We start from the raw sequence: 20728 nt of genomic DNA on the forward strand, positions 1-20728 counted from the left end.
CATTGCTGCTATAAACAGCTCCAGAACACTACATTTGTATCTTTGGGGTAAATACCCAGTAGTGAAATTGCTGGATTGTAGGGTTGCTCTATTTTCAACTTTCTGACGCACCTCCATACTGTTTTCCAGAGTGGCTGCTCCAGCTTGCATTCCCTCCAGCAGTGTAGGAGGGGTCCCCTTTCTCCGTAGATGCCAGTTTTTCTAAAACTGATCAGTTAGATCCAGGCATGTTGATCAAAGTACCATCAAACAGGACTGATTTAAGTTCAAAGTACAGGCTCAACACTGAGACTCACCTTCGCCATCCTCCGGGTAGATGCACAAGAATAAGACGGAAGAGTGGGGAAGATACGGACCCACAGTAGTCAGGAGTCGGTTGTGTCATCATGCTGTGAACAGAAAGGGGCTCTGGAGTGCCGGGAAAGGGATCTGACGCTGCTGAGCCAGGCACCTCGCCTTTTCCCATGACAGAGAATTGTGTCCAGTTGTGGTAATGTCCTTAAAAATGAGTTTGGAGAGGCCTCTCAATATGGCTTCAAAACAAACAAATGGTGGGGGGGGGGGGGGGGGGGGGGGGGGGCGGGCCGCCTGGGTGGCTCAGTCGGTTAAGGGTCTGCCTTCGGCTCAGGTCATGATCTCAGGGTCCTGGGATCGAGTCCCACATCGGGCTCCCTGCTCCGCGGGGAGTCTGCTTGTCCCTTTGCGCCTCCCCCACTTGTGCTCTCTCTGTCTGTCTCTCAAATAAATAAATAAATTCTTAAAACACAATAGGAAAATGAGAGGTTCAGGACTCAGGTAGCTCACTGCAGAAGTTAATGGCGGAACCCACTGCCCATCCCAATTCTTGCAAGGGTTTTGTTTGGTTTGATTTGTCTGTTGTTTTTTAAATGAGATGCTATTCATGTCTGCCTCTGCCTGATAAAGAGGAATCAGGTGCAGGTTAAAGAAAGAGAGACATTTTTAGAAATAAGAACATCTTCTGTTCCCTTGCCCGTCGTTAGACTGGTATCTTAGATAAGTCAGTTGTCACCTTGGAAAGCGAATGGAGCTTCCCCAGAGGTGGGTACAGAGAAGGGCGAGGGACAGAGTGAGCTCTGGAGAGTGGGCATCCTGGAGGCTGGAAGTGATATCAGAAGGAGCACCCCAGTCGGACACCAGTGTAGGAAAGAAGGTAGACCAAGATCACACCACAAGGCACAGTTTATTCCGAAGAGTATGGACCATTTTCCTGCATTTCTCATAACTTCAACAGGTGTCACTATGCATAGGATCTAAGAACCCTCCAAAACTTTGGCAGTACAAACCCCAAAGCATACGTTCACTCTTTCCCTGGCTGAGAGATGTGCTAAGAATGGCCATGTCCTGAGCTCTCTGGTCCCATGTGCCTCTCTCCTGGGCGCTGTCATTCTGTGCAAAATGACTATTGGGGTTTATGCCTCCCTGGTCTCCAAGAGCACTCTCTGCCTTGCTAACATAGGCACAAACTGAAGCCAGTGCTTGCTCGTATAGGGAGCTTTACAGGACTGAAAATGTTGTGTAAGATCTCTGTGTTGCTTGTTTGTTCTCTCTCTCTCTCTCTCTCTCTGCATCCCCACATAGTCATCATTCCTTGGAGCCTGCTCTAGCTTGCGCTTTCTCACCAGAAAGGTGCGAGATGCTCTTAAAGTGAGCAAGCTCCCCTGTCCATGCGGCCAGCTAGCCACCTCCTTTCTGTGCTGGGTCAGATCTGGTCCCACAGTCAGGCCATATCTCCTGAGAGGCTGCATGCACCCTGGGCCTGGATAGCTGCCCTAGAGAAGAGTGAGCTATGAAATGCAGGCTTAACCATGAGCGAAGCCGGGAGAGGATGCTAGGCTGCCACTGGTCAGCTCATACCAGGAGTCAGCCAAGATGCAGGCATGATTTCTCCGCACACCAAACACATCTCCCATTAACCTGCAAGCCCGGGGCTGTTCAACAGCAAATACTAAAAACACTTGCAGGAGGTGAACATGCTGCTTTGCTTCTGTTTCAGGTGCTAAACCTGCCCCCGGGATCTGCTTTGAGAGAGTCAACTCTGCAGGTGACCCTTACGGCAACTGTGGCAAAGACTCTAAGAGTTCCTTTGCCAAATGCGAGATGAGGTATGGAACCCACAACCTGAGCACACCATCACTTTGAACTTCCTACATGGCTCAGGGCCGGTTCCAAACTTGCCCTCTTTGAGGACTGTTTGTTCTCTCCCTTCCAGAGATGCTAAATGCGGAAAAATCCAGTGTCAAGGAGGTGCCAGCCGGCCCGTCATTGGTACCAATGCCGTTTCCATAGAAACAAACATCCCACTGCAGGAAGGAGGTCGAATTCTGTGCCGCGGGACCCACGTGTACTTGGGCGATGACCTGCCGGACCCCGGGCTTGTGCTTGCTGGCACCAAGTGTGCAGATGGAAAAGTAAGACCCAAAAGTTCATTCGCAGCATAAATGTAAGTCTGGAAGGGGGCCTGCTGAGAAACGTCCTGTCCAAGAACTGATTTAGGAGGTTTGTTTGTTTTCCTAAATCCCCTCCTTCCTAGAACTTTGTCTCTGGAATCCAGTTCTTTGCACCTAGAAGGCAAAGTTAATAAATCCTAGATCCTGGCCTGACCATTGAGATGCACATTTGGGGAAATCAAGCTTGGTTTCTCAGCCTTTAAGTGTTAATAAGTCATTTCTACACTCTGGGTGTCATGAGTGTTTCCAGCCAGGAAATTACTTTGGAAGGAAACACAGTAGCATGTGATATTGTTTTTGGAAATGTGGCCTTGGTTTTTGGCCCAGTGACGGCTTGTTCTCACCTGGACAGAACAGGAAGTCAGATGTATTTTCAGAGACCCCCATAGAGAGAATAGGAGAGGGGAAGAGAGAGGATCAGCTTGAAGCCAAAGGGAGGTCTTTTGGAGCCCAGGGGGAAAGGTAGACGGAGATATTTGGGGGTTTAGAAAGAAAGTCAAAAATGAAAAAACAAAACAAGAAACTGAGTTTGTTTGTTTTTTTTTTTTAACATTCTGCCATGTTGATTTTTCTCACCAAACTTTCTCATCAGGCTAAATGAAAGCAAGTCAATAAAACATTTTAGGAAAGAGGATTAGTCAACCCCCGCATGCTTTTTTTAGGACCCCCACCTTCAAAATGATTATGAAATCATTCACGAACATGGAGCTTACAGAGTAGAATAGAAAGATGGATTCAGCTCCTTGAGCAGAGTCCCCAGGGCAAGAATTCTGTACCCTCTCCCCTGTCCCCCTGTATACTCTGAGCTGCAAGTGCCTCATCCCAAAGAAAATGGGATGATGATACGCGAAACATGATATACATTCCGGGGGTCTCCTTAACCACACATGTTAGCTTCTCTTCAGGCCTTGACATTAGAATAACACTCATTTTTTAAACTGTAGTCTGAACAGCCAGAAGCCAGAACCAGGTGCATCTGAACACCGAAATTCCAAGGGCTCAATTTATCAATGAGTTTTTTTCTCCATGTGCAAGATTAAATGTGCTTTGATCTCCATCCCTGCAGAACACAGGTTCTTTGAAAGCCGTCCTTGGCGTTGCTCGTGGGTTGGGAGGAGAACGGCACCCATGTGCTGGGATTCTGACCGGGGTCCTGCTGTGTTCTCTGTAACCTCCGTTTCTTTTGTCAGCTGGAATGTGACAGTCCCCTTGGCCAAGATTCCCGGCAGCCCTGGGAGTTGTTCTGGGCAAGGGCAACTGGCACTTTTTTCAAAGTGTGTCACTAGTGTGAACTTCCCATAGGAAGGTTCTACTTGATTAGAAATGCTTCTGCAATCTAAAAATTAGACTTCTTTTCCTCTGACTCCACTCATTTGTAACATCTTACGGGAGATAAAGGGCCTGATCCTTTGAGTCTGGAGTATATTAGGCACCTTTAAAATGAGACTAAACTCTTGCAACCAGCCCAGTATCATTTAGCAAATTACTTCCTCCTCAAAGACTTGATAAATACAAGGGAACTGTGTGTTTTCCTCTGCTGAGCATTTGTGTTGATGGTGTGTGTCATCGATGATAGTACTTGTCCATCAGTAATTTGGAAAAGTTCCCATATTTCAGTATCTCCTTTAAAAGGTTCTTGGACCTTGGATTCTTGGAGTCTTTGAGTCTGCACAGGCCCCAGGCTAAGGGCTGGTGCATTTCTCCTTTCCTGTATCTTTTAATGGAAAGGGCAGGTGAGGGCCAGTGGGCAGAGGGGGGAGATGCTGCAATTCACAGGTTTCGTTGCAAGCTCTAAACAAAAATCAGTTATCGTGACCTCATAATTTACTGAAACCATATGAAGCGCCACATTGACTTGAGTCCCATTGACCTGAGTCTTGGAATCTGGAGGCAGGCATCCAGATCCAGGTCGGAGTCAAATGGAAAGCCCATCATTGTGCTGCATCCGTAGGAGCTGAAAGAAGATCGTCTTCTTCAAACCTCTCTCTGCTTTCCCTTTTTAAGTCACAGAGACTGTGCACGTGGTTGGAGAGGGGCTAAGAAATTGACTGTTTTCCTCCTTCTGCAGATCTGCCTCAATCGTCGGTGTCAAAACACAAGCGTCTTCGGTGTTCATGAATGTGTGATGCGGTGCCACCAGAGAGGGGTGAGCCGGCTGAATTGCCTTTTTATAGCCAGTCCCTACCAAGCTGAGCGCTACATCATTCATTTGTGAAGGATTCTACAATCCGTAACTTTTTAAAAATCTTGCAGTTGCCTCAATGTTTTCTTCTAAAGACACTAATTTTCTTTGACCTTTACATAGCAGGAGTAATGTGGCTTTCATTTAACAAAGAAAATCAGATTGAGCTCTAGTTGTCTTTCAAATTAACATCCTGTGATTTTTACAAAGGGACTTTGTCACCTTCAAAGTAACTTTAAAAACTAACCTTCCTGCGTAAAGGATTTGGCGTTAATGTTTCAGCCAGAGCTACCCCTCTTCCAGCCAAGATTCAGAATATGTGTCTGAACTGAAATCCTTCCAAAGGGAATTAAAACAAAGAAGACAGAACATACTGACCACATGTTCTTGAAATCACATACAATGCGTTTCAACTAAAGAAGGCTGTTATTTTAGTCCAGAGAATTTTTTTAGGCGAGAGGACGACTCTAATTGTTTAAAACATAATTTATTTTTCCTGATGGGCTTAATTATTTCCAATGGAATCATATTAATCTTGATTAACCATGCCGGTGGTTCATTTGTTTTTCTGAAACTTTTCTGCAGAAATCATGCTCCGAATTCTATTTTTAAAACTCACAGGCACTCGCCAATGATTCTAACATAGAATTATGGGGGTTTTAATAAAATGGCTATTACGCCGTAACCATGAAGGACTGCAATGCCATCTCTGGACGGGTTTGTGGACTGAGAGTGTAGCTGACTGTCAATATAAAATGAAATCTTTTTATGTCTTCGTTAGATCATAGATTTCTTTTTAACGGCCCAAAGAGATGATCTGGTGCAGCCTTATTATGAAGGAGCCCAGGACTGAGAGGTGGTAGTGCCTGTTGGAGGTTACATGACCCGTTAGTGGGAATGCTGGGGTGGGGACCCTGGATGCCTCACTTTGCAGCATCCCTGGGCTCCCATCCACGTGTTGGAGAGGAAAGGCCCACGTTGTCTGGGTAGGCAGAACAGCTGCCGTGACTTGGTGACAAATCACTTGACCACAGGCCTTCCCTGAGTAAGACCAGGCTCACCAGCAGTGCCTCCAAAAGGAGTGGCGGAGCTGCAGTCTCTCTGCTGCCGATGGCCAGAAGGGCGCATGACTCCAGTTTGCATTGGGAGACCGTGCCAAACAGTGTGGGCCGCATAGTGCCAAACCCTTGCAGGTGCCTGGCAGGTGGTATGTCAGCCGCAGCGCCTTTGAGAAACAGGCAAGACGCTCAGCTTCGGCAGGTTGTGCCACTCGGTAATCAATGCTGCGTGGCTTCAGCTTTATGGGAATATACTTTCCAACTTGTCACAGGTTATCTGGACTGTTGGTCTTATTTTAGGCAATTGGGGCTTTTGATGGTTGAATCATCAAGAAAAAAAAGTGAAAGCGGGAAAACATCACAAATGAGACATCTACTCTAAACATTTTAAGTTTTGCTTTAAAATATAAAAGTGTGCATTTGGCCCCACCTGGCAATATTCAGATGCAGGGCTGAGGCCTTTGGGGTGAGAGTCCTGACCGTAGCTCTGCTCTGACTTCTTTATATAAACCGCGCAAAGCGCATCATCCATAATGTAGTTTTCTTCTTTAAGTGGAAGAGAAACTCGGACACTCAGAAGCAACCCGAGCACAGAATCCTTCCTGGTTTGTGCAGCTCTTCCTGGTCATTCGCAGGCATCCTACCCATTCCAAATGGGTCAGAAATTCTTTTTAGCGACTTGCCCGTATCCAGTGTTCCCAAAGCATGCCCCCCAATTTTCAGAGAGATAACGTCCTCTTGTTTTCATGCTCATATTCCACTGGTTCATGCAGGAGCTCCGTAAGTTCCGTAGATAATAACAGCGAGTCTAAGAGCCGACTCAGGCTGGGGAGCAGCCTCCTTCGGTCACCTATGCTAACCAGGTGAGCCGAGCTGGCCCCTCCCTGGAGGGCTCTCGTCTCCAAGCTAGGCTACTCGCTCAGGGCCCCCCAGAACGAAGCCCATCCTCCTGCTTTCTCAGCACCCTTTCCTGTCACCAGGACACCAGGGTTTGGTAGGCCGTGGCCAGCGTGCAGGGCCGGGAGCCAAGGAAGGGCCCTCGGGCCTCGGGAGCCTGCCCGAGGGAGGCGGGCGTCTCAGGCATGTGATGTCAGAGCAGGTCAGCCAGCCTCTCCGAGCTTCGTGTCTACAGGAGGCAGGGCTGTGCCCAGAGGTTGTCAGGCCCGTGATGGCGGAGGGCTCAGATTCCGCAGCCCTGAAGCCGGGTCGCTCCTCACCATGGAGAAGGCTTCTCATTGTGGTCAGACAGTGGGCGGGGGTGAGGGGGGGGGGATCCTGACTTGAAAAAGAAGACACAGTTATTGACGGAGAAAGAAAGGGGTGGGAGGCAGTGGAAGACCCCCCCCCCCAAATCCCCATCACTCCCTTAACAGCTGCTGACAGGCAGATTATGTTACATTTGCAGCCTTGGGCTCTGGTCCCACCTGTGTGGTGCTGTGTTTCAGGTTTATGCTCACAGTGGCCTGTCTGTATCTGGCGGTGTCAGCACTGATGGGGACGCTGACCACAGGGCCTTTGCTTTGGTCTGGCAGCCAATTAGAGCTCAAAGATTTACTGCCGCCCCACATGGAGGGTGGGCTCTAATGCTGCATCTCTCTCTTGATGTCCCCCTCCCCTGTGGCCCGGACAGGTGTGTAACAACCGGAAGAACTGCCACTGTGAGGCCCACTGGGCGCCTCCCTTCTGTGACAAGTTTGGCTTCGGGGGAAGCACAGACAGTGGCCCCATCCGGCGAGCAGGTGCGTGGGGACAGCGCATCCCCGGGAGTGGGCGCTGAGCAACTGGGGGGCCGTGGGTAGTCAGGCACAGGTCCTTCCAAGCAAAACGGAGGGCTCACCAGCTGCCAAGGGGATGTAGGTGTACCCCCCAGTGGGAACCCCAGTGCACCCCCACGAGGGCCTGACACCGCCCAAGGCCCATTTCCAGCCGCTGTCCCATCCTGACCTCTGCCGAGACTCCTTGCTCTGCTCTGGCTGAGAGGCTGACTCTGTCCCTTCTTCAGCGGCGACACTTTGCTTAGCTAAAGTCATTTCGACAGCAGACTGCCAAATGGGTATGAACTTCAGTGGGGGGTGAAAGGACTTTGTAAAGTCCAGCCTCGGTGCCCTGGGGACCAAGAGGTGTCCTCCTAAAACCTTTACTAAGGAGACACCTCCTCCAAGTCCAGGTGAATGGTCCCAGCAGCAGCAGTGGTAAAAGCAACCGCTTCTGTTTACTGAGTTGTTGTCCTGTGCAGGCCCCATGCTGGGCGTTTGTTCTGCATGATCTCAGCAGATCCTTGCCTAACTCCCAAGTCACTATTATTCTTCCTTCTTTACAATATAAAGGACCTGGGGCTCAGGGAAGGTAAGTAACTTACCCGAAGTCACACAGCTAAGATTGAGACCAAGTCCATCTCCCCCTAAAAAGACTCCTCATAGCAGCTGTGCTTGACCCCCCCTTCTTTTCTCCCCGGACGACCTGAAGGAATGGTCCCCTGGTGCATTGCTGTTTTGTCTGAGCACTTGTCAGGCAGTGAAGGGGCAAGTCTGAAGGATGTCCCTTGTAAAGGGAAAGAAACACATCAAAAAGGTGCAGGGGGCCAGCGCCGAGCCCACTTGTGCTGACACCTCGGTGCTCACCTGAGCCCCATGACGCGCAGATGCTCAGACGGTGGCTCATGCTGCTATGGAGGATGTCACGTGTCTCACGTCCTGCTGTGACTGGCAGTGGGTCACCACATCTCCAAGACAACAGACATAACACTGCTCTGTGGGTCCAGGCGGCAAGGGCAGAGCTGGGGCGGGGGTGGGGGGAACCTGCCCCGCGGGCACATCTGTAGAAAGTGTCGTGAGTTCCTGATCATCCCTCCACTTAAATAGGGACGGGTCTCAGCGTCGCTCTCAGAGACTCGGGGCGACCCCTCCCTTGGGTCCAGGCCCCGCAGCAAGTACAAAAAGGACCAGAAAGTCTTGCTGTCTAGTGAGCGTTCCTTGCGGGGGTAGGAAGACAAGGGCCAGCCCCGTGTCCCCTTTTGTCGCTGACGTCTGCGCCCTGAGCATGGCGTTCTCGCTGCCCCGCGGTTAACGCTCGGGGACGGCGTGAAGCGTGTGTCGGGCACAACTAGCAGGATTCTAGCTTCTGCTCGGACGGGGGCACTGCTACCCATTCCCCCCGCATCGAGTCAGCCAGATGGTGCCCGAAAGGGGTTGGAGGGGATTGGCCAGCGTGAGCTGGTACCGGCCGTGGTACTCAGCTGTGGGGGCTTCACAGAAGCCAGGAAATCCGCAGTTGCCAGTTCTTCACCGTAGCAGGTAAGAATCGTTACAGCAATGAAAACGAGCAGTGACTCCATCCACTGCTGCCATTCCTGCATGAAAGGACATTGAAACGCACACTGAAGAGGCAGGCGTGGGGAGCCAGGTCCCAGGCCTCCCTGCCCCCACTGCCCGCCAGCCTGGCCATGACTCCTCAAGCACCTGCCACGTGCCGGCCACTCTGCCCCCAGAGACACGGAGCAGGCCCAGTGTGGCCCAGCAAAAGCGCTGCCAGGGGAGGGGTGACGTGGGACTCGGGGAGGTGGGCCGATGTGGGGAGCCGCACAGGACACGGTGTTGGCACTGCATGAGGGGACCAGGGGACCCCAGTTTGCTGGCTCGAGCAGCTTGATGGCATGTCCTGCAACGGATGAAGGCAAGTGGCCTGGGAGGTGCAGCCAAGTTCATTCTGGAGGCCTAGGTAATGTCCAATTGGATACATTGATCGGCTTAAGACTTATGGATTGATTGCGAGGAACTAGAAATTGTGGTTCAGGCCGCTAGCTGCTCACTTTTCTTGTTAGCTGTGTTAAGACACAACAGAACTTTAGCCAGAGCCCCCGTCTGAAAAGAATGACGTTTTGGCCGGGAACCCAGAAGCGGGGCTTTTCCGGTAACACTAACAAGGGAATCACGACTGTCATATGTTGATTGTCTTACTTAGGCTGAGACACGTCCCTGATAGGATTTGTCAGTTGGGGACGAAGTCCAGAAACAGAGGGTGTGAGGCGTTCTTTCCCAGAGCAGGAGTGCTGCCGCCCTGGCCTGGCGGGCAGCCCGCTGAGCATCATGGCCAGCGACAAGGTGGGGAGTCCTGTGGGGGGATGGGTGGCGGCACCTGCACAGCCAACCCCAGCAGCCTGTGGCCCTCCTGCTAGGGGAGGCACATCCTGCTTGTTGCTGGCAGGGAAACAGAGATCTGCGAATTCACATCTGTGCTCTCAAGGACTCCGCAGAGCTGTGGGGGTTGCATATCCAGCTCCTCTCCAGCCTGGCAGAATCCTCTCTGGGACACTCTGTGGTCAGAAACCAGCCTGAAGTTTTGATTTTCCCTTTTTATCCACACCCTTGAGGGAGTCTCAGTGTCCTTGTACTGAATAAAATGGGAGCAAATCACAGAAAAGGGGATGTTCCTCTGGAGAAAATAAACAGCACCCTCCCAGAGAAAGGGGTTTGCCCCTCAAAGCCTGTATTTTGAGTCCCTACCCTAACAAACAGAGCAAAATCTAACAAAACCAAACCTGTGGGCCTTTCCTTTTAGCTGTGAGTTTTGTTGGGTCTTTTTCTCACCTTCTATTTTGACAATGTCCAGAAGTAAAGTCTTGGGCTAAAAAATACAAAAAAAAACAAAACACACACAGATCCCAGTGCTAAAGAATGAAGGGGCAGGACGCAGGAAGGAGCATATCTGTGACGGGGCTAGAGAGGTCACAGTCCGGGGACGTGCCAGCCTCCCGCCACCCGCTGTGGCCACCATCCCCGTGGGGCGGTCGGGGGGCTGGGGGCCGGCCGCGTGTGGTCAGGGCTACGGCCCCACCTGCTGGACAGCGCTCCTGTTTATCAAGAGTTGTCAGAAGTGCATGAAGGCGACACAGGCTGAACCTCAGACATGACCTTTGAAGTAGGACTAATTTATCAGTACATCATTCAGGGATTTACTCCATTTCTGTTCCTTCCTTCAAAGCTCACATTGCTGTAAACGTCACGATCTGATACGTCCCGTATTCCATTAGAACTGCCTCTTTGCCTGAGCAAAATGCATTTCTGTTTCAGATCACCAAGGTCTAACCATAGGAATTCTGGTGACCATCCTGTGTCTTCTTGCTGCTGGATTTGCAGTTTATCTCAAAAGGAAGACATTAATATACCTGCTGTTTACAGATAAAAAAACCACCATTGAAAAGCTAAGGTACCCTGGGTTTGGGTCATTTCTGCAGAAGTGTCATTTGAAAGAATGCACGGCCAACTGCTTCTCGCTTCATTTTCCTTAGCAAAGAAAGAGGTCAGCTTTTTAGATAGTAAAACGGTTGTTCTGGTTTTTTAAAATCCCTGCCAGACCAGCTGCCTCCTTCCTTTCCCTTCAAACTGTTTGCTGCTTATTACATAAATAAGCAGGGTGCTGATGGGTCCCACTGATGGATTTGTTCCCACCCTTCTATTAGTAATTTTTACAAGACATGGGATGTTAAAATAGTTTCATCAGATGGGCTAGCTTTTGATCCAAATAGATTCAAAGACGTTCTTGCTGAAATACCAGCTTTCTACAAAACGTCTCCCGGGTGTCTCAGACCCACGTGTCCGTGGATTTCAAGAACTAATTTCACAGAATAGTGGCTCTGCGGGGGCGGGGGGGGGAATCGATATTTATTTTTAATCCCGTGAGAATGTTAGATAATTTTTCCTTTGCATGTTTACCATATTTTGAGTTAAAATAAGTCAGTTATTTTTTGAGCACGATTGTGAACAAAACAGAAAAAGTGAAGTCAGGCAGAGGGGAGATGCGCCTGTTTATGTGTGACGGGACTCTGTCGCAGGTGTGTGCGCCCTTCGAGGCCATCCCGTGGCTCCCACCCTGGTCAGGCCCACCTCAGCCACCTCAGCAAAGGCCTGATGAGGAAGCCATCACATTCCAATATGTCGAAGGTAAGTTGTCGACAAATGTGAGAAGTTCGTGTGCGCATTGCGACACAGGTTTTTCAACAAGAGCTCGAGTAGGAATAGATCTTGGCGATCTATAGATTGTTTATAGTGGGAATAGATCCCTGAAATGCAGAGCCCACCCACTTTGTGAAGTGATGGTCGGGGGCTGGAAGGAGGCCCACTCTGCCCCATGGAAGCTCTACTAAATCCAGTTGGGGCAGTGTCCCCTGGGTGATGTGGCATGTGGTACGTACGTGGTGGACCATGATCCCTCCAAGCACCCAGACAGACCAAATTCCCAGGAGGCCCACTGGATCTGCCTCCCAAGCTGGTTACTGGCTTTGGGCCCCTCCTATGATTTCAGATGCCACCAGCAAGATTTGGATCATCTTCTTTGGCCCTGTACCTCCCAGTGCATTTCTCAGAGTTACACTGAGCCCATGCATGGGTCCCTTTTGCTCCAGCTCTGGGTTGTGGAAGCTCTGTCTACCCTACCCTAAGCCAGATCTTTAACCCAAAGTACCTGCTGGCTCCCTCCTGGCTCTGAACTTTCCTGCTTCCTCGTGAATTATCACCAGAGTCCAGTCTGATATTTAGTTTTCCTCATCAAGTGTTTCTGCTATATGCACGAGAATTTTTTAATATTGGACTCATTCAACAAGAGTCCAAATTATAACAGTGACAGTATTGGTATCAAGAAGTGACAAATGATTTTAAAAATGACTATCACATATTTACTGAACCATAAACTATTTTATCTCCCTTAATATAAAAAGTATAGAGGATTGTATTCCTAATAAGCTTTACCACCTCTCAGCCCCAAACGTGGGGCTATATACAAGAACAGCTAGATTTATTTATGAGAGCCAAAAATGCAGCTTTATTTCGAAGAGCCAAAAAATGGGAAATGACCCAAATTTCCATCAACAGGTAAAAGGATAAACAAACTTTGGTATATTTACACAATGGAATACAATAAGAGAGAATGAACTATTAATATATACAACATCATGGATGAATCTCAAGATAATTATGCCAAGTAAAAGAAGCCAGACCCCCCCCCAAAAAAGTCCATACTTTCTGATTCCATTTATATGAAATTCTAGAAAATGCGAACTATTTTATAGTGACAAAAAGCAGATCAGTAGTTGCAAGGATGGGGAGGCAAGGAGGAGTGGAGCAGGAGGGAAGGGTGACGGTGGATATGTGTTCATTATCTTGCTTATTGTGATGGTTTCATTGGTATGGACACATGTCAGAATTTTCCACTTCCGTCCGGTTTCAGTATGTGCAATTAGCCATCTGTCCGTAGAACCTCAATAAAGCTGTTTTTAGAAAGAGAGAAAGAAGAAAAGAGGGAGGGTCGGGGGCATGAGACATCTGTTTTGATCTGCCCTAAAAGCAGGGGCACCGTGTAGGAGGTGACCCTCCAGGTGCAGGCCCCTCATCTCGGCTGGCTTCCGGAAGTCTCCATCCTCCTCGCCAGGGGCTTCCTTGGTTCTCACTGAGCCTGGATGGCATCACCCTCTGCCTCAGTTCACAACTCCTCCATCCTTTCCCTAAGATCTGGTCTGTGTCATTATACTCTTTGGTGCTGCCCAGGTGCCCTGTGCCTATTTGTTGATGAATTAAACCAGTTTTTAAAATTCCCAGAGAAACCAATCCTGCTACTCCAGATTGGGTTGGAAGGGTGTTCCTGCTCCAGCTGTGAAGTTTAAACAAATAAGGATAGACTCCCGCTCGTGGAAATGCACGACGCGTCCGCATCGCCCCCTGGAGGAGTGGTAAGACCCACGACACTGGTTTTTGCTCTGCCCCTGCAGGACAATACCAGGAGGTGGCCCCCGTGTCAGAATGTTGACATCAGCGGGCCCCTCCAAGCCCATGATGCCCCTGTGGCTGGTTCACCTCAGCGAGTGCTCCCGCCCCTCCAGAAGGCTCCTCGCCCACCCCTCGTCCCCGCCAGACCCCTGCCGGCCAACCCTGCACTCCGGCAGGCCCAGGTATGCCCTCCACAGTTAATGTGATGGATGTCGTTCAAGTCCAGACCCTGCCACCTGCTGACGTCTAGTTGGTCCGCTTGCCGGGGCCTCCGTACAATGCAGATAATTCAGCTCTTCAGGTGGTTAAGTGAGAGAAGCCAAGTAAAGCATTAGTACAGTGCTTGGTGTATAGTCGCAACAGGTGTGTTTTATCGGGAATAGTTTTGCATTCGGAATGGCCAGGGCACCCGCCCACCTTACCACTTAATCCATGATACTCTTGAGAATGACAGGGGCACAGCCAATAGTGAGGCCCAGACAATAAAAATGGTCACCTCAGGGGGCGCCTGGGTGGCTCGGTCGTTAAGCGTCTGCCAGCTCAGGTCATGATCCCGGGGTCCTGGGATCAAGCCCCGCATTGGGCTCCCTGCTCAGCGGGGAGTCTGCTTCTCCCTCTCCCACTCCCCCTGCTTGCGTGCACTCTCTCTCTCTCTCTCTCTCTCTCTCAAATAAATAAATAAAATCTTTAAAAACAAAAAAGGATGGTCACCTCAGGAATATTAGTGGGCGTACTTTCTTACCCTTTTTTCATTTTCAAAATTATTCACAAGAATTTCACCATCCATTGAGTCTCTCCATACCAGATGCGGCACAGTATTGGATCCTCGGTATCTATCCTCTATCTCATTTTTATGCTGTTCCAGAAGTTAATGGTTCCTGTTTGTTAGACCATGATTAAGACATCATTTCACAATAAGAAACTTGAGGTGGGCAGGCAGTAAAAATAAGCACATGCAAAACACACAGAAATAATCCCTGGTAGTTTTTCACTGCTATCATTGTCATACTTCTAGTAATTTTTGTATTTAAGAATTGCATGTGTATTTTTAACATAATTTAGATTATTCTGTATGCACATTATATACTACTTTTTTGCCTTAAAATCATTCCTATTTACCACAGCACTAAAAAGTCTTAAACATGTCACTTTAACAATAGCACTATATATCTATGTAGAATACATTTTTAAGCACTTGCCAATTAGTGGGCAAGTATGGACGTCTCTAATTTCTGCTATTATAAATAGCTCTGTTGTAAAGGTCTAGACAGATAAATTTTGGAACACTTTAATTATTCCCTTAGGAGATATTTCTAAAAGTGAAAGTATTGGGTTGAAAAGTATTGTAACCCTTTTAAGCCTCTTAATATATAAATTAAATATTTTTTCAGGACTCCTATGTATATTTATGTTTCCACATTATTACAGAGCATCTGTCTCTTCGTGACTTTGTAAGTTCTAAGTATTACCATTTCAAAGCTTTGCCAATTTGATATAAAAAAAATCTCATTTTTTCTGTCTAGCAGTTCCATCACTTACTCAAAGGGGATGTTGATGTTTTCAATGATGAATATGTCTCTTTTCAGTCCATCAGTTTTTCCTTCATGTATTTTGAAGCTCTGGTGTTTGTGGTACACAGAGTTGAGATTGTTGTGTTTTCTTGGTGAATGGACCGTTTTATCATTATGTCCTAGTGCTCTTTAGTTCTGGTAATTATGCTTGTTCCAAAGTATACTTTATCTCGCACTCATATATCCACTTCAGTTTTCTTTTGATTCGTGTTTGCAAGGTGTGTCTTTTCCCACCTTTCTACTCTCACCTGTGTCATCATACTGAAAATGAGTTCCTCAGAGACCACTTGTAGCTGGGTCATTTATTCTGTCAATCACTGTCTTTTAATAGGTGTGCTTAGATCATTTACTTTTAATGCAATTAAAATGGTATGTTAGAATTTGTCTACCATTTTAATATTGTTTGTTCCCTCTGATTTTTGTTTATCGTGCTCCTCTTTCCTGAATTCCTATAGGTTAGTTGAACATTTTTTGGAATTCCCTGTTGATTAATCTATGGTGGTTTTGAGATACGTCTTTGTATAGTTTGCTATAGGGCAGGGTTTCTCAACCTCAGCATTGTCAGCATTCGGGGCTGGATAACGCTTTGTCGTATGGGACTGTCCTGTGCATTGCAGAATGTTTAGCAGCATCTTGGTTTCTACCAACTAGATGGCAGTTGCACGTGGAACCATGTCTCCAAACATTGCCAGGTGCCCCAGGTGGACAAAATCATGTGACTGAAAAACTCCTGCTCTAAAGATTATACCGTATGCACGTAATTTATCACAGTCTACTAGTATCAGTACATTATCACTTCAAGTGGAATGTAAAAATGTTACCCCCTTTGAGATCTCTTTATTCTTCCCCCTTTATCACATAGATGTCTTAAGTGATACCTTTATGTGCATTGAGAACCACTTTAGATGCTATAATTTTGCTTTCAACCATGAAGCAAGACTTGTTTAAAATCAAGTGTTAAAACTTAAAAAAATAAAACAAAATAAAAAAATAAATAAAATCAAGTGTTAAAACTTAAGAGTGGTCTGCTACATCTACTCACATATCCACCCTTTCTCATCTTCCATTCCTGATATTCTGAGTTTCTTTTTATTATCATTTCCTTTCTGTCTGAGAAACATTAGCTATTCTGTTAAAGCAGGTCCACCGGTGAGAAGTTCTTTTGGTTCTCCTTCATCCAAAGATGTCTATTTCACCTTTGTTCCTGAAGGATATTTTCCCTGGATATAGAATTCTGGGTTGACTGTTCTTTCAACATTTGAAAAATGTTGTTCCATTTCCTTCTGGCCTCTGTGGTGATGAGGAATCCACCAAAAAGTTCAGCCCACAGTCTCTGTTCCAGGGAAGAGATGTGGCCTGTTACTGTAAGCAGGATTGGGAAGCAGGGATCTGCCATCTCCAGGATGTGGTGACCAGTTGGGGGTGGAGGGGATGGCTTTTTCTGGTACCCACCTGGAACTGGAGTAAGGTCAGGTATGGTCAAGATGTTTCTCCTTACCGAGGCCACTGTTCCCCATCTATTGGCTGCAGACAGAAGGCTTTCCTTGGGCCTCCTTTGGCTCTGGTGCCATTGGCATCTCCAGATTGGGAGCCTCCCCAGAGCACAGGCCAAGATATAAAAATGGCAGAAACAAAAACAAGAATTCACCATTGGAAAGTTCCTTGAGTTCTGAGGTCCACAGACAGTCCATTTATTTTTCTCCAACTTTCAAAGTCTCTGTTGCTTCATGGATTTGCTCCAGACTTTTTTGTTGTAATTTGCAGGAGGTATAGGGTGAAGAGTGCTTATTCCTTCTTGTCCAGAACTCATTTCTTTTTGTATTTCTCTGATTAATGGTACACTTGAACTGCTCTTTGTATATCTACTAACCAATGGTGTAACATTAAACCGGCCATCAAAAAAACAAAACAAACCAAAAAAAGCCTTGATTCCTCAGTGATTTCTCTGCTGTAAAAACTCCCACCATGGCCAATTTCAGGCTATCAATGTAATGTCACTAAACGAGGAGTAGAGAATTGGCTGACATGAGCTAGTACCAGCCTGCTTCAGCATACAGCTGCCATTAACTGTATTTGTTCTATGAATTGTTCCTACCTTTGGCCTACGTTTTTCTATTTGAGAGAGAGTTGTTCTTCCCAGTTTGTAAGAGTTCATTTTCTTATTAAGAGCATTTACCCTTTTCCAGTAATTTATTGTAAACATTTCCCTAATTTACCTTTTAATTTTATTTATGATATTTTGGGGTGTAAAAGGAATTCCAGTTTTGCATATTAAATTTATTCACCTTTTGTGTGAATTCCCCCATTTTCTTTGTATTTGCAAAGTCCCCTTCCATTTCAATATCAGTCAAGATCTACCTCTAGTTTCTTCTGTTTATTTTACTGGCTGTTGAGAATTCTTTTACAATTGTTTTTCTAACCTGTCTTGGATTTACGTTGTGGGAAGGCAGTGGGCATGTCCTAAACTTTTCTGGGTGATGGACTTACTCGAGAATCTGATGAAAGCTATGAACCTCAGAAAATGCACCAGTACTCAATACTCCGCATGCAAATTTCAGATATCCGCAGAGCCTGCCACCCTCTTTCCCATGGAGCCCCCCATGCTGGGGCTTCTGATGGCTCTCTTTAAGCAACTTGCCTATGCACCATGTCAAACTGGGACTGTCTTTAACAGACTATGGGATCTAAGGCAAAATATTTCCACTTGCTAGTATCTTTTTTTCCTGACAGCAGCAAATGCCTACAGAAGTCACTCCCTCAAGATTTCCTTCAAAAACAGCCCCCCAAAAAAGGCCTTCATTCTGTTTTATGAAACAAAGGAAGTGTTACCCTTTAAACATTAGGAACTGAAAAATCCACATTTCTCACTCCAGGCTGGTGTCTGTCTGGAGCTTTTCCGAGACATATGATACAGATTAGGCTTGAGCTTTCTCTCCCATTGCATATAGAGGACTGAAATTAATTCCATGCAGGTATGGCGAATATTTGGAGGTGGCTCTTACTTGGCAGCATAGATTGAATCCACGGACACCGTGCACTTTTGAGTCCCCATGCCCTGCCCCCCACAACCTGACAAACACACAGCTACATGGCTAGCCACGCTTCATTCGTCCAGACTTACCATCCAAACCTTCCAGAAGGAAAACGTTATCGTAGACACGATACATACCTCACATCGAAAGGTTAAAAGTTAGTTCTTTATAGAAAACATTTGATCTTTCCATCAGATGTTCTATTTGATTTATACAAATCGAGGATGCTTGAATCCGTCCCCTCTCTTGTCCACAGACGTCCCCTTCCTGGGTACCATTTCCTTCTCAATGAAAGGACCCTTGGAACGCAAGCTTCTCAACCTAACTCCTCAGCCTCGATCAAGGAAACAAACTTTCGTTTCCTTTTTCATCCTGCCAACTATTTTAGAGGAAACTTAATGCACTTTGTTCATCTGGCTGTTAGTTGACTCCTCCCAAGTTCCCCCAGAGCATGAGAGGCAGAAGGCGGGCTTAGGAACAGGATAGTGGAAGGAGGGCGGGGCGGCGGGGGGGTGGCCACAGAGGTACGTGACCGCCTACAATTGTGTGCTTGTGTCGGCAGGGAGCATCACGGAATGCCGCACTCTGTGTGGCATTGACTCTGCCTGAGGGAACACGCACTTGGGGGCGGGGGGGGGGGGGGGGTGAGGATCAGATCAATCAGCAGACGTTTGTGTCTTTCAGGCCACTTTGCACACTTTGGAAGCACCAGGTGCCTTTTTCTGTGCATCCTGCTACCGGGTAGTTCATCTCAGGGTCTGGCAGGAAGTGAAGAGGAAAGAAAGGAAATCTGTGCATGGATCCCAGAAGGCTTTGAGGGCCCTTCTGGAGGTGGTTGTTCTTTAAGATAGTCTATGTTGTTTTTCTCTGACTACAAAAGTACTAAAAATCATTCAACTTTGTACCCACCCCCGCCAAAAGGGGTCATTTCTACCATTATGGTCATTTTTTTAAAAGTAGAATAATGTGTACTAAGGGGAGAAGATACAGCACCTAGCAAGTGTGGGTCTTGAGCAGAGGTCTGAAAGGACCTTGTTGGGAAGAAGCCACTTGAGGCGGCAGGCTCCAGCCTGACACCAGGGCCCAGGAGAGGAGGGATGGGTACCTGGCAGTTGAAGAGCTGCACAGAATCCAGCAAGAAAATCACTTTTCTTTTTTGCCTTTTTAACGTTTATTTGGAAATGACTGTAGACTCACAAGAAGTTGTAAAAATAGTACATAGTTTCTTGAGCCCTCCAATGGTGACATAGCCATAGTACGATCCCAAAACCAAGAAATTAACATTTGGCACACACCATTAACTATACTACAGACCTTACTCAGTTTTACCTTTTTCTAAACTGCATTTGTGTGTGTGTGTGTGTGCGCGCGCATGTGTGTGTGGTTTTTTGCAGTTTTCCTCTGTGTACAGATTCATGTAACACCATATCCAGGACAGAGAACTGTTCCATCATCATCGACAAACTTTCTGCCATCTCTCTATGGTCTCACCCATCTTGAACGGATCCAAGAAGATCACTTTCTTGACCGCAGACTTGGTTCGTGAAGTCAACTGACCTGACTTCCAGGAGGGCGGGAGGCCCTAGAAACACTGGGTGAGCTAGGGACCCCTGGAGGGGAAACATCTGTGTTCTGGTCCCCTGTGACATGCTCAAACTCTCAGGGAAGCATGCAGACCATCACCACTGTGGCCTCAAGCCAGTCCCAGGTAGGCTGGAGAAGGAAGGAGAAGCTGATACCAGGGAGAGGACAGCACCCCGCAGAGTCAGGTCTGAGATGCCAGGAGAGGATCCGAACCGTAGTCGGGAGGAGGAGTCCAGGGAAGGAGCCGGCAGCAGCCCAGTATGCAGACGCCACTCGGGGAAACTGACAAGAGTTTGGACATAGAGCATCTTCCTGTCACATAAGAGAGGTCCTCAAGCCACTAAGCCTGAACTGAACGATGAGGTGCGACCCTCAGAAGACTGGAAGATATGAGGACCATTCATATTCTCAACTGCCAGACATCAGTGCGTATAATTTTGCGCCTAGAGGAGAAGAGGACCAGATAGGGACAGACTCAGGATCTTCCGTTAGATTGCGAGGGCATACCTACCTTAGCTCCGTTATGTAGTTTATTCTGATTAATTGGCTTAATGAATTCATTTAAAGTTTAAATAAAAACATGTTCAATGTCACATCTGAGAAATAGATAATTCTGCCCCCCCCAAAAAAGATTTCTGCTCACAGAAAATTATGTCTAGAGAGGGCTGTGTTAAGTAGCAGCAGATTGAAATGCAATTTTCTGCTGTCAGACTGAAATGTGCCAGGATTCTAAAGGGGGCCTAAGAGGCACCTTCATTTGTAGCTGGGCCATTCTTCTAAAGAGTGAAAACCTCATGCAAGTGTCACTCTCTTAGCATTTATCTGTATTTTGTTTTGAGGTTTGCTCCATAAAATGCCATTTGAACGATGCATGCTGATGTGTGGGCATATCTGGCTTAGGGCCATCTTTGTTTAGTTTTTTAAGCCCTTAGTTTCCTGGAAAATGCTAGGAAGTCTTTTCCTCCGTGCACTCTTATCAGTGAATTATAATACTGAACTCACTGGCTGAGATTGTTTTTCCAGTCAGATTAGCTTCTTTAGGAAAGTAAGAACCAAAAAAGGACAATTGGATCCAC

General features: G+C 47.3%; 1 protein-coding gene across 1 annotated transcript in view; it reads left to right on the forward strand.

Moving 5' to 3' along the window:
• ADAM12 (ADAM metallopeptidase domain 12) overlaps positions 1-20728 on the forward strand; it is a 356418-nt gene that overhangs the window by 310249 nt on the left and 25441 nt on the right. The window contains exons 15-21 of the mRNA XM_025880175.2: positions 2015-2123; positions 2231-2429; positions 4537-4614; positions 7339-7447; positions 10778-10913; positions 11539-11647; positions 13468-13647. Coding sequence (XP_025735960.1) covers positions 2015-2123; positions 2231-2429; positions 4537-4614; positions 7339-7447; positions 10778-10913; positions 11539-11647; positions 13468-13647 — 920 coding nt within the window. The remainder of the gene's footprint in view (positions 1-2014; positions 2124-2230; positions 2430-4536; positions 4615-7338; positions 7448-10777; positions 10914-11538; positions 11648-13467; positions 13648-20728) is intronic.

Source organism: Callorhinus ursinus, unplaced genomic scaffold (assembly GCF_003265705.2).
Source record: "Callorhinus ursinus isolate GAN/ISIS: 27379988/994484 unplaced genomic scaffold, GSC_fseal_2.0 scaffold58, whole genome shotgun sequence".
Lineage (NCBI taxonomy): Eukaryota > Metazoa > Chordata > Mammalia > Carnivora > Otariidae > Callorhinus > Callorhinus ursinus.